The 16,257-nt window shown below is 42.6% G+C and overlaps 1 protein-coding gene and 1 non-coding gene across 3 annotated transcripts in view; one reads left to right on the top strand and one right to left on the bottom strand.

Annotated features, from left to right (window-relative positions):
* PCCB (propionyl-CoA carboxylase subunit beta) overlaps positions 1 to 14,593 on the bottom strand; it is a 93,486-nt gene extending 78,893 nt beyond the window's left edge. The window contains exons 1-5 of one of the 2 annotated variants that reach the window (XM_043474337.1): positions 14,362 to 14,593; positions 12,225 to 12,344; positions 11,064 to 11,132; positions 8,341 to 8,397; positions 6,412 to 6,525 (exon numbers count right to left, since the gene is read on the bottom strand). In XM_043474337.1, coding sequence (XP_043330272.1) covers positions 6,412 to 6,525; positions 8,341 to 8,397; positions 11,064 to 11,132; positions 12,225 to 12,344; positions 14,362 to 14,544 — 543 coding nt within the window. In that variant the 5' untranslated portion in view covers positions 14,545 to 14,593. The remainder of the gene's footprint in view (positions 1 to 6,411; positions 6,526 to 8,340; positions 8,398 to 11,063; positions 11,133 to 12,224; positions 12,345 to 14,361) is intronic. The other variant, XM_043474338.1, reaches the window with a different exon arrangement.
* LOC122445601 lies at positions 11,178 to 11,284 on the top strand. The gene has a single exon (XR_006270569.1). It is a non-coding gene; the product is annotated as a U6 spliceosomal RNA (small nuclear RNA).
* Positions 14,594 to 16,257: the final 1,664 nt, after the last annotated feature.

A 16,257-nucleotide genomic window follows, 5' to 3' on the forward strand; every position in this document is an offset into this window, starting at 1 on the left:
GTCTAAGGCATTCTTAACCAAGGCTTTATCATTGCCCACACTAGCTCAGGATGTCCTTCAGGGTGAAAGAAAACACCAACAGATGGTAATTCAAATCCACAAGAAGTAAGGACACTAAAACTGGTAAATTTGTGGTTAAATGTACAATACTGTATAAACATAGTTCTCCCTCTTAATACTTTTAAAACAACAAGGGTGCATAAAGCAAAAATGGTAACATGTTGATGTTAGACATAACAATAACGGCACAAAGAAAGGAGGATAAAAATGGAGCTCTGTTGGAACAAAGTTCTTATATTTTACCAGAACTAAGTCAGGATCAATTTGAAATAGATAAATCTACATATTATTACCCTTAGAGCTGAAACCATGTACAAGCCCCATGTCCTTGTCTTTTGAAGTAAAATGCTGACTCCAGAGTTAAAGAGTGGGAAATGTGAAGATGAGGAAGCAAAGAATAGCTGTTGGGCTAAGGAAGTGGTAACTATTTAGACTATAATTCTGCCACATAACAGAATCACCAAACTCCCAGTTTCCTGAAAGATATAAACGCCTGACACACATTCCTAAGTTGTTTTTACAGGAAGCAGACCCCTCCAGATGAAAACGGCAGGTCAGATGAAAACTGCTGACCACAGGAACACAGACCCTACACTGGGTGAAACCAGAAGGTTGGCTGTATTGCTGATCCTGTTCGTGATGCCAATTGTTCTGCTGCTCACTGTTCACTGAGCCCAGGGTAGGCAAGCTAAGAGGCTGGAAGGAGACACAAGGAGCCTTAGGAACTGCAGACGTGTTTATTCTCTCCTGACTGGCAGCAGCCATAACACATCTCTCTCCTAGCCGACACAACAACGGTAGCAGCAGCCACAACATAGCCACAACCGAGTCATCGCATTCTCTCACGTAACATAACTATGATGCCGCCCTGGGAGCCAGGGCTTTTCAGGTGAAGCTTATATAATGGAACAAAAGTAGCCAGTAAGTACCTTGTGGCGTGCATGCGTATTGCTATAATTGATCTCAGTTGTTACATAACCCCCGCAAAGTCATTGTTTACAGAACGTAGGGTGAGAGGGTGTGAGAGGTGGAGCGAGAGAGCCTGACTGGAGCCATCTTGTTAATTTCCCCACAGTTGATGATGCTAGAAACTTCACCTTGATGCCAACCAATCCACGAGCCGATCACGCCCTGCTCCTTGAACACTATAAAACTCCTCACTACCCCTTCCATGGTGGGCCACATAGTCTTCAAGGCATTAGCCCACTCTACACCCCTTTGCCTGGCAAAGCAATAAAAGCTAGTCTTTTCTACTTCACCCAAAACTCTGTCTCCGTGTTTCTATTTAGGCACCTGTGAAGAGAGGCTGAGTCTCAACAAGAGTAACCACTTAAAAAACTCATAGAGTACCAAAAGTTCAGAGGAATTGGAAAGATTCATTTAAAAATATGTGTTTGACATAATATTTGAGTGACATCAAAGAAGATTACAGAAAAAGAATCCATCCCACCACCAAAATAACTACGGAGTTGGCAGGAACTGTCTGAAGCAACTATTTGAAATTCTGGAATCTAGGGGAACACTTGTAGCTTCCAGGAAAGACTTCCTAAAGTGGTAGGTAAATTTCGGTCAATTTTCACATTTAGCATAGTAGTCTTGCAACAGAGTTCTTGGCCTCCTTAATTAGCAGAAATTGACTAGAGACCAGACAAGAAATTCAGGGGAGGATTGGGGTGGGCAGGGGGAAGGGGAAACCCATGCTCAGCAGGAATGAGCAAGAACAAACAAGTTTCCTTTGGTTGCTGGTTCCCCAAACTGGGAGGCAGGGCAGATAGTGAGCTTGTTCATTATATTGGGTGAGGGTAGGGGTGTGTCCAGATGTCAGACCAGAGGGGTGGCTTAGGTGGTTTGCCCACCCCCTCCGTTCTGTACAGAGGGCATGCGCAGTACCTTGCTTCTGCTCCAGGCTCCTTAGAAGTAGCAGTTGCGTTTTCTGGTTTCTTTGCATCTTTTGTCCAGGATTTGTCCTGACTGCCCATGCATGAAGTTATTTTTAGTCCTATATAGTTTCTCTGTATTCTGTTACTCAAGGTGTGTCCAGGTACAAGCATTGCAGCAAAGAGTCCCAGATCTCAGCAGCTACCCTCCCACAGCCTACAACTCTGTGGCAGCCTGGGTTCCTAGGGTGGCTAGCTGGTGTCAGGGTGGATAACAAGGGCTTTGTCCTCCAAAAATCAGATTTGTGGGTTTGGTTACTGATCAAGGGCTTTGACCACTAGGAGGCCAACACAGAGGCTAGCCAGTGTTTTACCCCCAACTGGCTAAAGCCACTTCCCAGCTGAGATGGGATTTAAAGAGACTTCCCTGGTGGCTCAGATGGTAAAGCGTCTACCTACAATGCGGGAGACTGGGGTTCAATCCCTGGGTTGGGAAGATCTCCTAGAGAAGGAAATGGCAACCCACTCCAGTATTCTTGCCTGGAAAATGCCATGGACGGAGGAGCCTGGTGGGCTACAGTCCATGGGTTCACAAAGAGTCAGACACGACTGAGCAACTATCACTTTCACTTTTCAGCCCCCAATAAGCAAAAATCAGCAATCTAAAAAGTGGGAGAATTAGATTTCCAACATTACCAAACATAATTCAATGTCTAGTACATAAAAAATTACCAAACACACAAATAAACAGCCTAGTATAGTCTATTTACAGGGGAAAAAAAAAAACCTGACAAAAACTACTGGTGGGAAGCCCAGACAATGGAATTATAAGTCAAAGATGTTATATTAACTGTCTTAAATATGTTCAGTGAGCTATAGGGAATCAGGAAAACAATGTGTGAACAAAATGAGAAGGACATAAAGAAATAGAAATTATAGAGAGAAACCAAGCATAAATTCTGGAGTTAAAAAGTACAATAACTGAAACAAAAAGATAACTAAAGGGGTTTTACAGATTTTAGCAAGCAGAAGAAGAACCTAAGAGAACTTGAAGACAAGACAATTGAAACTATTCACTCTGAGGAACAGCAAAAAAGGGAGAAAAAAATAGAGACTGAGGGACCCATGGAAAAACATCAAATGAACCAACAAACGCCATACACGAATACCAGGAGAGAGTGTACTTCTGATGGAAGATAAGCATATAGATCAATGGAAAAGAACTGAGTCCAGAGAGAAACCCTTACATTTGCGTCAATTGATTTTCTTTCCACCAAAGTGCCAGGACAATTCAAGAGAGAAAGAAAGATCATGTCAGTAAATGGTGGTGAGACAAGGATGAATTTGGACCCTGACCTCACACCTTACTCAAAAATTAACTCAAAAGGGATCACAGACCTAATATGAGAGCCAAGACCTATAAAACTCCATTTAAAAAAACAAAACATGGACAAAATCTTCATGACTTCATGACATATTGGGCAGGGTTCTTACATATGACAAATAAAGCATGATTCACAATAGAAAAAACTGATAAACTGGACTTTAAAATTTTAAATTTTGTACTTCAAAAGCACCATTAAGAAACAAAAAGCTACAGACTAGAAAAATATATTTGTAAATTGTATCTGATAGAGGACTTGTATCCAGAATATATAAAGAACTCTCACAACTCAAGATCCAATTATAAAATGAGCGAAAGATCTGAATAAACACTTCAGCAAATAAAATATACAAATGACTACTATGTACATTAAAAAATACTCAACAGGATTCGTTAGCAGGAAAATACAGATTAAAACCTTAGATACCACTACTTATCACTGAAATGGCTATAATGAAAAAGGATGACAAGGCTAAGTGTCAACAAGGATGATAAGAACCTGAAACCCTCAATTACAGCCACTTGGAAAAAAATCTGGCAGTTTCTTATAAAGTTACACATAAACTTATCACAATGAAGTCAAGTAGGATCTTGTAAGACCTTCCCAAGTACAAAAATCTTCCTGTATCCCCCAATTCTTATTTGTAGGAAAAATGGTTCAGCCTCCCAGACCTTCCCTGAGTTCCAAAGGGCAGATTCAAACAGTAACTAGTTAAGGGAGTGAATGGGGCCTGGGCCTGTTCCTCCTCAGGGGATGTGCCTAACAATTTGATACATATCTCTGAGTTCTACAGAAACTAAGGCCCTCTACCACCAAGGTGGGGGATGGTAACGAGGCTAAGCACAAGCACTGGACCCCAGCCTGGCTGGAACCAGAATGCTGATGAGTGAGATTCCTGGAACACCACCATGTTATCTCACCATCAACCAGACAGAGGAAGGTCACACACACTGCTACTCCTCTCCCTTACCTTCCCCAAAACTCCTCCCTGAAACCCATTGAGGAAGGAGTTCAGGTCTTTCCTTGGCCCTACAATAAACCTTTCTCCACTCCAAACTCCAACATTTTAGTTTTGTTTGGCCTCACTGTGCATCTGGCACACAAACTTGGGTTCAACAATTTGATGCAATAATTCTACTCTTAGGAATATACTCAAGGGTTATGAAAACATATATCCACACAATGAGTAATATCCAAATGTACACTGCAGCATTATTTATAATAGTCAAAGTAGAAATCCAAATGTCCATCAGTTAGATAAACAAAATGTGGTATATCTATATAATATTATTCAGCAATAAACACAAACCACTGATAAACAGTACAATATGAATGAACTTCAAAAACATTATGCTAAGTGAAAAGAGTCAGATGAAAAAGGATCTTTTTGGAAGGAAAGATTCTAAACTGTAGATTGTGGTAATGGTTGCATAACTCTATTTTAAAAATTGTTGAATTGTATGCAATGGATGAATTTTATGACTTGTAAATTATATCTCAATAAAGCTGTATTTAAAACTATCAGAAGTCATGGAAGACAGAAAATCTGAGGAAATGTTCCAGATTAAAGGAGATTAAAGAGATAGGACAACTAAAGGCAGTACCTAATCCTAGATTGGGGGGGGGGGGGTGGTTTGCCCAGGGAGTGGGGAGTAACGTAAAGTCTTTATTAGGATCATTTGATGGAATATGAATAAAAACCATGAATAACATCGATGAGTCAATATTCAGTTTCCTAACTATGCTACTCTGTTTATACAAGAATGTCCTTGTTCTTAGAAAACAATGAAGGATTTAGGAGATAAAGGGTGCACAATCTCCAATCTATTCTCAAATATTTCAGAAAAATATAACATGCAAATATGCATATAGAGAGAAAATGATAAGAGCAAACAGGCAAAATGTAAACTGGTGAATGAGGGTAAACGATATACAGGAATTCCTTTACTCCCTAGTGGGCTATCCCTAAGAGCTCAAATTTAAAGATTAAAAAGTAGGTTTAAGATCTACAAAGTGGCTTCTCAACGCACCCAAGTGCTCCCACAGCTAACCAAGTATCATACACAAAGTAAACACACATTGTTCTGTCTGATCACAGAGGGCAGTGGCCAGGAATAAAAACCCTCATAAGCCTGCAGGCCAGAGGACAACAAGAACAGCTGGCCTGATTAGAAACAATGTCTGCCTGTCTCCATCCTATCTCTCCTCCCTTCCCTGGAAATGCTGACCTGTCCCTTCTCTTAAGTTTCCATTTGGCAGGATCTCTCCCTCACCCCAGCCTCCCTTCCTATACTCTCACAATACACTTCCCACTGCAAATGACACATTTAATTTATTTTTGTGTTTCTTTTTATTTCTTTCTCTTTAATTTCAGTCTGTAACAAAGTAGAAAGACATCTGAAATGATGTTCACCAACTGTTCCTGAATGGTGAGGTCTGGGGGAGGGGAGATTTCTTTCTTCTTTGCACTACAGCTTCAACTTTGTACTGTGTAATGATCTTGTAATGTCTTAACCAAAAAAAAAAAAAAAAAGCACTGCTTTTTTAAAATTTCCAATCCTATAGATACATGTATACATATAACTGAATCACTACACTGTACATCTGAAGCTAACATAGCACTGTTAATCAACTATACTCCAATATAAAATAAAAAGTTTTAAAAAAATTATATGAAAATTCCTAATTCAGCAAGTCAGTTCATTTTAACCTTTTAAATTCCTTCCTCCTTGCTTTTGAAAAAAAAATATTTAAGTGACTTTCGCTTCTGAATGATCTTTAATTTTGTTTTTCCCCAGTAAGTATGAGGCCTCTACGAGTAAAAAAGGGAGAAAATCCTCCCCACTGCACATCTCTTGTTTTTCTTCCCCTTGTTGCAGCACTTTGCTTTCGAGATCTCAACCAGGGATTAAACCTGGGCAATGGCAGAGCCCTAACCACTAGGCCTCTAGGGAACTCCCATCTCTCTCACTTTTCATCCACCCCCAGTGACACAGGATACAAGGAGGTGAGATAGGGAAGCTCCAACCAGCATACAGCTTAGAGAACTCAGCCCTGTACTCTTTGATTCTCTTTGAACAGTTTCTCACCAGAAAGATGTCTGCGTAGCCAGCCAAAGACTCCACTCCCTCTTGAATCCGTGCACCCCCAGAGTCATTCAGTCCAATCACTGGAGCCCCCACTGTGAGGGCTTGGTCCATGATCTGAGACAGCAGAGAAATCGTTTGTGAGACAACTGATCTTGCTATGAAAAACCATATTTACAAAGCACCACAGTGGTTTTCTAGAAAATGTTTTGAGTGTACTTTTCAAAACAGGAGTTGGTAACACTGGCTTCATTCCCCATGGTGACTGGGTACCTTCATGGAAGACAGAATCAGATGTTTAAAGGGCTGATTAAAGACCCCCAAGCAGCCCAGAGTCAAAAGAACGTCCCATTAGCAGAGGCTAAGACTATTCATGGCAATTTCTAGAGCCAGAGGCCCAGGCTGTAATATATTTTTTTCAACAGTCAGTTTTGTTCCCGATTACTCCTTCGAAATAACTGATAGAAGACAGAATGGCTAAGCAATATTTTTCTTTTAGTGTTTATATATTTATTTGGCTGCACTGGGTCTTAGTTGTGGCATATGGGATCTAGTTCCCAAACTAGGGATCAATCCTAGGCCTCCTGCATCAAGAGCGTGGAGTCTTAGCCACTGGACTACCAGAGAAGTCCCCCAAAGCAGTATTTTGTGAAAGTAAATGTGGACCCATTTATTAAGCAGAGCCCAGGTTCAGGCCTTCTACTTCCAACAAGACAGATTTTTCTCACAGGTCAGTAGTTGACAGCCTCATGAGCAGCATTTTTAACAGTGCTAGAGAATTTACAAAGTACTTTCACTTCCATTATCTCATTTAATCATCATAACAGAGGCAGTAAGAAAACAAAAATTAGGAAGGTTTAAAAGTGAAGTGGTTGGCCCAAGGTCTCAGGAATAACACATGACAGGACCACATCGAGAAGCCAGGCGTTCTGTTACACAGGGAAACTCACCCAGCTATTAAGTAATGTCTACCTTTAGATCAGCTGGTTAGAGTGTGGCGCTAGTAACACCAAGGTTGCGGGTTCAATTCCCATACGGGTCATAGTTCCCTTTGGGCTTCCCTAGTGGCTAAGACAGTAAAGAATCTGCCTACTATGTGGGAGACTTGGGTTTGATACCTGGGTGGGGAAGATCCCCTGGAGGAGGACATGGCCACCCATGTCCAGTATTCCTGCCTGGAGAATCCCATGGACAGAGGAGGCTGGCAGGCTACAGTCCATGGGGTCACTAAGAGTCGGACACAACTGAGCGACTAAGCACAGCACCTTTAATTCCAAAACTCTCCAAATGTGATCTACACTATTACTCACTTCCAGAGCATCTAATCTCTAGCAGAGGTTTTTAAATACCATCATGTAATCCCTGCACTGTTCTTTTAGCAACTGAACTCTCCACCTAGACCACGGGTTCTTTACCTGGGGTCCCAAGAACCCAAAGTGGCTTATGAACCTGGACCCTTAGAGCAAGGAGTCTGTGACCTTGGATGGGAAAATCTTACATCTTTATTAACCACATAAGTATTAGAAATATCTGTGATTTTATCATAAATAGAAGTCACAGATTTTTATGTCCCATTAAAGTTCCTGCAGATAATCTCAAAATACTGTTTTCATTCATACCTACTTTGAAACGAGAGTTTATCCATTGCTAAATCTTGTTATTTAACACATTAAATAAGGAAGCATATATATTACATGTGATTTTTAATATTTTTAATTCCTTCTAATCCTACATACTTTATTTTATGCATGTGTAAAAATGTGGGTCCAGGCTTCACAAGACTGCCAAAGAGATCCATGTTACAGAAAATGTTAAGAATTCCTGCCCTAGACTGAAGGAACCTTCAGGTCAGCACCACATCCTGCACACCTCTGACCCACCCCATGTAACTGATGAAAGTACTGAGTTTGTTTTGCAACATTACATACTTACCTTGCAGATCTTTTGGGCATGTGCTCCGGACAGGCTACCTCCAAAAACTGTAAAATCCTAAAAAGAAAACAACTAAATAAAAAAAATATGTAATGTAGGCAGAAATGAAGACATACTAGGAGGAGGAAATGAAAATTTCACAGACTTTGAAGTTTCTAAAGCATTTTCAAAAGTTTAAAAGACTGGGGGAAAAGTCTGACTTCTAAATTATTCCACAGAGTAAGTAGTGAATAGAATATCTTAAAAGGGGTTCATGGAATGTGAAGAGCAAAAGACCTAGCTCTCCTAAAAAACTAGACCTACAAGAAAGATTTGTAGCTCTGCGGAAAGGATAAGTTTTCATACAGAATTAACCTCCAAAATCAGATTCTATGGAGGTCAAACAGGCATTTCTATTACTAGGATATATTTGCTGTTTTGACAAAAGAGATGAAAGAAGTGAATGGCAGTCCTCACTGCTTCTTCTTGCCTCTAGATTTTCATTACCTTCTGATATAAAAAGCTTTCTGTAGGAATGACCTCCTTCCTAAAACCCCCTCAAAAAGATAGTGGAAAATTCATAACAGATTCAGCCCATGAGGTCAAAAAAGGAAGAGCAAACAGCAGCAGACGAGAGAGTGAACAAATGAGTGAACACACAAGAACATCTAACTTGGAGCAAATGGAAGCCTCCACACCTGTGTGGGGAGTAACCTCAGGAGGGGACAGCCCAGGAACCACAGAAAGTGTGGTGGGAAGTGGGCTAACAGGAAGTCTGGGTTGAGAGCAGTTAGACCCCACAGGGCCTCTTCTTTACCTGGAGAGGAGAAAGGACGTTTACTCCCTAAAGAAACCTAACCAGAGGGCTGTTGTCACAATCCCCACCACTACAGGCAGCAAAGACAAGGCTGAAAACAGGTGAGGTTTCCAGTCTGTACAGTGAATGATGAGCCAATGTTGACCTCCCTCCCCCAGGAACACATCTACAGCCAATTATCACACAAAAGACTGCGATTGCTTCTCTGGAAAACGAACGCTCCTCCTAGAAAAAAGGCCTGCAGACACGAACATCTAGGGGATCACTATAAGAAAGTTTGCTCATCATTCTTCCCCTCAGTATCCTTCAGGGCCTATTTCACATGCCCCATTTTCCCTAAAGCTTTCCTGGATTCAAATATGATCTTTCCACGTCCTGAGAGCTAGCCCAGAACCTCACTGTAGATGTAGCCATTCCTGTTCTGCCCCATTCCATCAACAAAATGATTAGCTTCTTCAGGACAAGAACTGTCTCATCTTCTCCACCTCCACCACACTCCCACCAAACAGGCACAGAAGAGACGCTCAAAGTATCAATTCAATGAATTTTTGCATCTGCTTAAAGTTCAGAGAACATTGTTCCCAAAAAGCACAATAACCTTCTTTGTTCCAACTATCTTACTAATGGTTCCTTCTGTACAATTTTTTGCCTAGCTCTCCTAAATGACAAAAAAAAGATATGATTCTTATAGCCAGGCATTTGGTAGACTCATTTATAAAAAAGTTTTAAAATATTTCAAAAGTAATCCTATTCGCAAATTAGTATGGTTTAAATTTTAAAATAATCAAGTATAATTATTTTACTACCAAATTCAGAAAACATTCTAGGTTCCTAAACAAGCTCCCTACTTTTAAGATCTGTAAAAGAAACTGAATATTTAGAATTATATATATATTCCCATCTCTTAGTGGAGGGGAAAAAAAAGTCAAACAAAAAAATAGTATACAACATGTTCTTTGCATTAGTTTTCATTGCTGTTGTAACAAATTACCACAAATTCAATGGCTAGAGACAATACATATTCATTACCTTACAGTTCTGTAATTCAGAAGTCCTACATGGGTCTCACTGGGCCAAAATCATGGTTAGCAGGGCTATGCTCCTTTCTGGAGGCTCCAGGGGAGAATCTCTTGTCTTATCTTTTCCAACTTCTAGAGACCATCTATTTGCTTTCCTCCGCTCACAAGCCCTGCCCTCCCTCTTCTGAGGCAGCAACGGCAGGCAGAGTCCTTCTCACATAGCTTTACTCCGACCTCCCCTTCTGCCTCTCTCTTCCACTTCTAAGGACCCTTGTGCTTACACTGGGCCCACCTAAATAACCCAAGCTGTTCTATTTAAAGTCAACTGATTAGTAACATTTATTCCACCTGCAAGCTTAATTCTATTTTGCCAGGTAAAATTACATATTCACGGGTTTCAGGGATTAGGATTTTCTGTCACTATTCTGTCTACCACATTCTCCTATGGTCTCCATGTGAAGAAACTGTATCTGTCTTGATACAGCCTAACAAAACTTGCTTGAACACATTCATGAAAGCCAAAAGGACCTGTGGTTCTGAGAGTCAACTCCCCTCTGCCCAAATGCATCCACTGCCCAGACCACGGCAGCCCTCCCAGCTCACAACCAATCTGCCAAGGGGAATCTCACCCACTTGGATAAACTCCTGTCTCCCAAGACCACTTACAAGACTACTGCTCTATGATCCTCCCCCAAACAGACTAAGGACTCTTTCTCCCTAAGAAAAAAAACACATAGTACAATACTCTGGACATATGTACTAAAAAATAATAATAATAATAATTCCCTCACAAGCCCCAACTATAGGAAAGCACTCTTTCCCCAGAACTGTTTTCTTTTCAAAGAAAAGAACATTTTGCTCCTGGCTCTGCCCTCAAGGAAAGCTCAGCCAGTTAGAGTAGAAAATACCTGACTGAAGACATAAACCAGTCTTCCATTGATTCGTCCTCGTCCAGTGACCACACTGTCTCCAGGAAACTACCAGAAAAACAGAAAAATAAAGGTTAAAAAATTCAAATACTTGTGCTCACTTCGGCAGCACATATACTAAAATTGGAACGATACAGAGAAGATTAGCATGGCCCCTGCGCAAGGATGACACGCAAATTTGTGAAGCGTTCCATATTTTAAAAAAAAATTCAAATACTTCTCTCATGAATCTAGCAATTATGCCCCAATGAAAGATCCCACCCTAAAAAAAGACTCCACCCCAATGCCCTCATACAGAACATGAAGGAATCCCCTCCTCCCTGCCTCAGTTCTGCAACAGCAAGCACTGGGCTACTGCTTCATCACCAGAAATGAAAAGCACTGTATCCTTCCTAGAAGTAGAATAATCAGGAGACTCCCCTAGGGCTGTCACTACTGAGGGCTCAGAGGAAAGAAGAGGACATACAAAAAAACATGGCAATTTCTGCAAAGCCACATACCAACCCCCAAACCTTAAGAAGGCAAACCTAGCATTTTGCTTGGAATTCTGACAGTCACTGTGTGGTTCCTAATGAATCAAATGGAGCTGGCTAATTTATTGCCAAGGTTACAAATCTTTGATCACGGACCTTTAGAAAATGGACCCAGTGAGTCCAAAAAACTCTGTGCATCTTGGAGAACACCCAGTTGAAAGAATAGGTGTCGGTGACTCTGACCTCCAAAACTCCAAAGCATAAACTTAAAGTATGTCAAAGAGGTGACTGGTTAGCCTTTAGGGGTCCCTGGTACCTAGGCAGAACAGAACCCAATCAAAAGACATTTTCAACTTTCCTTCTAAGTTTGTCATTCTACAACTTCGAGAACTGGGAAACCACACCAGAGCCCTGGGAGCTGGGCCAGTCACCTTGCACAAAGCATGAGCAGTGCACCCACATTCCGTCAGTTGCAGACAAAGGGGAGTGGGGAACCTGGAGGCCCCAACAGTGCTTCTCAAGAGGCACTTCTGCAATTCCAGAACCTGATACTTGAAATTTTTCAATGCATCCTGAGTCCCAACAGGACTTCATTATCTAGTAGTAGACCAGCAGGGCCACAGCTGGTAAGCGCAACTTGGAGGCCTGCACCATTGTGAACAGATACCTTATTCTTATCAGCAGCCATTCCAAAATCTGCACATCGGTGTTCCACAAACATGTCGCTCTCAACAAAACTTCCAGGGTCTAGCAGGAGACTGATCCGCTCTCTGGCCGTCAGCTTTCCCTAAAATGCAACAAAAATCACTCAGCAATGTCATGACAAACAAAGTCAGTAGGCAAGGAGTGTTCACGGGAGGGCCAGGAGGACTGGGTTTGCCTTCACTCCACATGAAAGCCCTCTCTCTAGTCCACAAATCTGCCAAAGAGACAGGTGTTATCAGTAGAATTCAGCCAGTAAGGCAATCAGGGCAAACCAGCTGCTCCAGGAGCCACTAACTGTGAAAAAAAAGAGTAGGAGGAAAAGGTGGAGAGGACAAATGGGGGGTTAAGGAGAGCCTGACCCTGGAAAAAGATAACTAGTTCCACAAACATTTACTGGACACCCAAGGGTCAATAAAAAGAAGAATGCAGAAGGAGGAGATAGAAAACGAAAGCAGGCTTTGCAAAGCATCTGCGGCTATACTCCCAGGTTCACAGACTTCCTATAGGGAATCCCACCATCCCTGTTAAAAAAAGAAAACAAAACAAAAAAACACCTCTAACTAGCTATATTTTCCCCTTAAGAAAGAGACCAAAGCTAGCATTGCATATTAACACAAAAAGGCAATCCTCCACACTATTGTGTAAAATAAGTTTTCAGGAAAGCAATTGGGCAATATATATCAGTGCTGAAAAATATTCAGATCTTTTGACCTAGTAATTCCACTTCTGGAAATCTACCCTATGGAAGTAGTCCAAAAATTGTGTAAAAGGGGGTGGAATGAGAGGTTTAAACTAAGTCAGCCTCCTGACTAAGTCAGCTTTGGCAAATTCTGGGGGTTACATCTAAAGCCAGTAGGATCACTTGGAAATGGTTGGGGTGATGATCCAGGGAGGGGCTGAGCCATGGACCCCAACAGAAAGAGTGCACAGAGCACCGACAGGCCTCTGCAAAGGACGATCTGAAGTTCCCTCACAAACACAGCCACCCGGGGTCAGGGGGGCACTCCTGGCACCACACACTATCAACCAAATTTACATCTCACAGAAAGGAACTGTCACCTTCAGGCCCTTATCAAATGGGTATTTACAACATCTAAATCAACATTCAATTTAAGGTTAATAAAGGGCTGGTGCAAATCTCCTCACTGAAGACTCCACCTCCCCCCTGCTTGTGAGTTTATGCCTCAGTCTCCTTCATCTCTAAGAATTTCACTTTTGTGCCTTCCAGGTTGGTTATTTAACTCTTCCAGCACACCAATCCAGACTCACACGTGTCCAGGCCCCACTGGGCAAGCCTCGTTTCAAGGCTCAGGTCACTGATCTGGGCCTCAATTTTTTTTCCTGCTACTAAAATGATCCACAGAAGCAACCCCGGCAGTGGGTGGCAGTGCTTGAGCTGTTCACTTCAACCAAACACCCAGACTGACCTGAGCAACCCCAGGGGGGAAAAAAAAACCAAACACCTGCTTCCTAGGGGGCCTTTCCTACCCAGCAAGCAGGTCGATGTACTCTGAGACCCATAAGAGGTTCAGCTGGCATTGGGGGGAGAGTTTCCACAAGTTCCCTACACAAACCACACGCCTACCCAGGTGAAGGAAAGTTTGCCCATGTAACTTCCCCTGCCAAATGTCTTGATTTTCCTGCTTCCATGATGGGGCAAAAAGCTCCTACCACTTTTAAACCGGGCATGAGAAGAGCAAGATTTTTTTTTTTTTTTCCGTGCCTATCGTTGTTTCATTATCTTATTCCACTAAGATTATGAGGGAAGAATTATTGCCATTTTCTGTTAAGAATAAACTGACTCCGGGGGAATAAGTAACTTGTCCAAAGTTAACTAGTGAGCCGCTGAAGCCCAGCCAGGCTCGTCTAAAATTCCAAAGAGAAAGTAGACAGTGACAAAGCACAATAGTGCTTGTCCTGGTTTTACCTGCCCAGTGAAAGGCATCAGGTTCACAAGGTGAACATCCTCGGCCCCGCCCCGCCCCTCAAGACATCGCGTCGATTGGCTGGGAGGCCTCTTACGCAGCAAGCCGCGCTCGCTGTGATAGGTTGCGACCGCTGGGGGCGGGCTGGCTGGCCTGGACTCCCTTAAGACTCACTCGCTTATGCTGCGCGTCAATGCGACGCTGCCCTCCTCCCAGCAGTGCAGCTTGCCGCTTGTTCTCGATGCGTTCGTTAACCGATACGGGCTGGGTGCACAAGCTGCGCCCCGCGACTCGGAGACTTCTCACTACCACACTGAGCCTGGCTCCGGCCACCGCCACGCGCATTGCTGCAGCCATTTTTGGTCTAACAGCGAACCGGAGTGCGCATGTGCGTCAAGTGGGCGCTCTGTGGTGTCTGCGCCTGCGCAGCATGGGCGGGACGTAGGGAGCCTGTGGGCTGGAATACCCAAGGGAGAAAGGCTTTGGAGTCCTGAGGCTGGGCTAGGGCGTCACCCTGAGAAGACATGTGGGACGGATCAATCTGTGTTGTGCTCTCTAGGTTGCAGAGAAGAGGGACTTAGCCTTTGCTTTTTGTGGCTACCTAGACGCTAGTTGTGTCCTCCACGTAGCAACCAAGAACTTCTAGCTGTCCAAGCTGGATTTAGAAAAGGAAGAGGAACTGGAGATCAAATTGCCAACATTCGCTGGATTATAGAGAAAGCAAGGGAATTTCAGAAAAACATCTATCTGTGTTTCAGTGACTACACTAAAACTTTTGTGTGGATCATGACAAACTGTGGAAAGCTCTTAGAGATACGGGAATACCAGACCTAAGAAACCTGTATGCGAGCCAAGAAGCAACAGTTAGAACCCTGTATGGAACAACTGATTGGTTCAAGATCGAGAAAAGAGTGTGACAAGGCTGTCTGCTGTCAGCCTGTTTGTTTAACCTATACACTGAGCACCTCATGCGAAATGCAGGGCTGGATGAGTTACAAGATGGAATCAAGACAGGTGGGAGAAACATCAACAACCTCAGATATGCAGATAATACCACTCTAATGACAGAAAGTGAAGAGGAACTAAAGGGCTTCTTGACCAGGGTGAAGGAGGAGAGTGAAAGAGCCGGCTTAAGACTAAATGTTAGAAAAACTAAGATCAAGGCATCCAGCCCCATTACTTCATGGCAAATAGAAGGGGAAAAGGTGGAAGTAGTGACAGATTTCCTCCTCTTGGGCTGCAGAATCACTGCTGATGGTGGCTGCAGCCATGAAATCAGAAGACGATTGCTTCTTGGCAGAAAATCGATGATAAACCTAGACTGTGTTGAAAAGCAGAGACATTACTCTGCCAACAAAGGTCCATATAGTCAATGCTATGGCCTTGCCATTGGTCATGTTTTGTGAGAGCTGGACCATAAAGAAGGCAGAAGGCCAAAGAATTGATGCCTTGGAACTGTGGTGCTGGAGAAAACTCCTGAAAGTGCCTTTGACAGAAAGGAGATCAAATCAGTCAATCTTAAGGGAGATCAACCATGAGTATTAACTGGAAGGACTGATGCTGAAGCTGAAGCTCCATTATTTTGGTCATCTAATGCAAACAGATGACTCATTGGAAAGGTCCCTGATGCTGGAAAAAAATGAGGGCAGAAGGAGAAGAGGGTGTCAGAGGATGAGATAGCTGGACAGTATCACCAATGCAATGAACATGAACTTGGGCAAACTCCAGGAGATGGAGAGGGACACAGAAGCCTGGTGTGCTGCAGTCCATGCAGTCGCAAAGAGTTGGACACAACTGAGTGGCTGAACAAAACAATAGTTAACTTTATGGAACACTGTACCAAGTGTCACTTTAAGCATTTTCTGTATTAGCTATTATCCTGCTTTTACTGGTGAGGCAAATTAAGAGAGGTAAAGTGATTTGATCCAGCAAGGAGTACAGAAATGGAACCAGGATTCAAACACAAAGATGTATTATGTACGACTTATTGAGCACCTAGCATCAGCCTCACCTGAAGGCCAGTAGGAAAATGCAAACTTTCAGATTCTCAGATTCCATCGCAGACCTACT

The sequence above is a fragment of the Cervus canadensis genome, chromosome 7 (assembly GCF_019320065.1).
Source record: "Cervus canadensis isolate Bull #8, Minnesota chromosome 7, ASM1932006v1, whole genome shotgun sequence".
NCBI classification, from domain to species: Eukaryota; Metazoa; Chordata; class Mammalia; order Artiodactyla; family Cervidae; genus Cervus; species Cervus canadensis.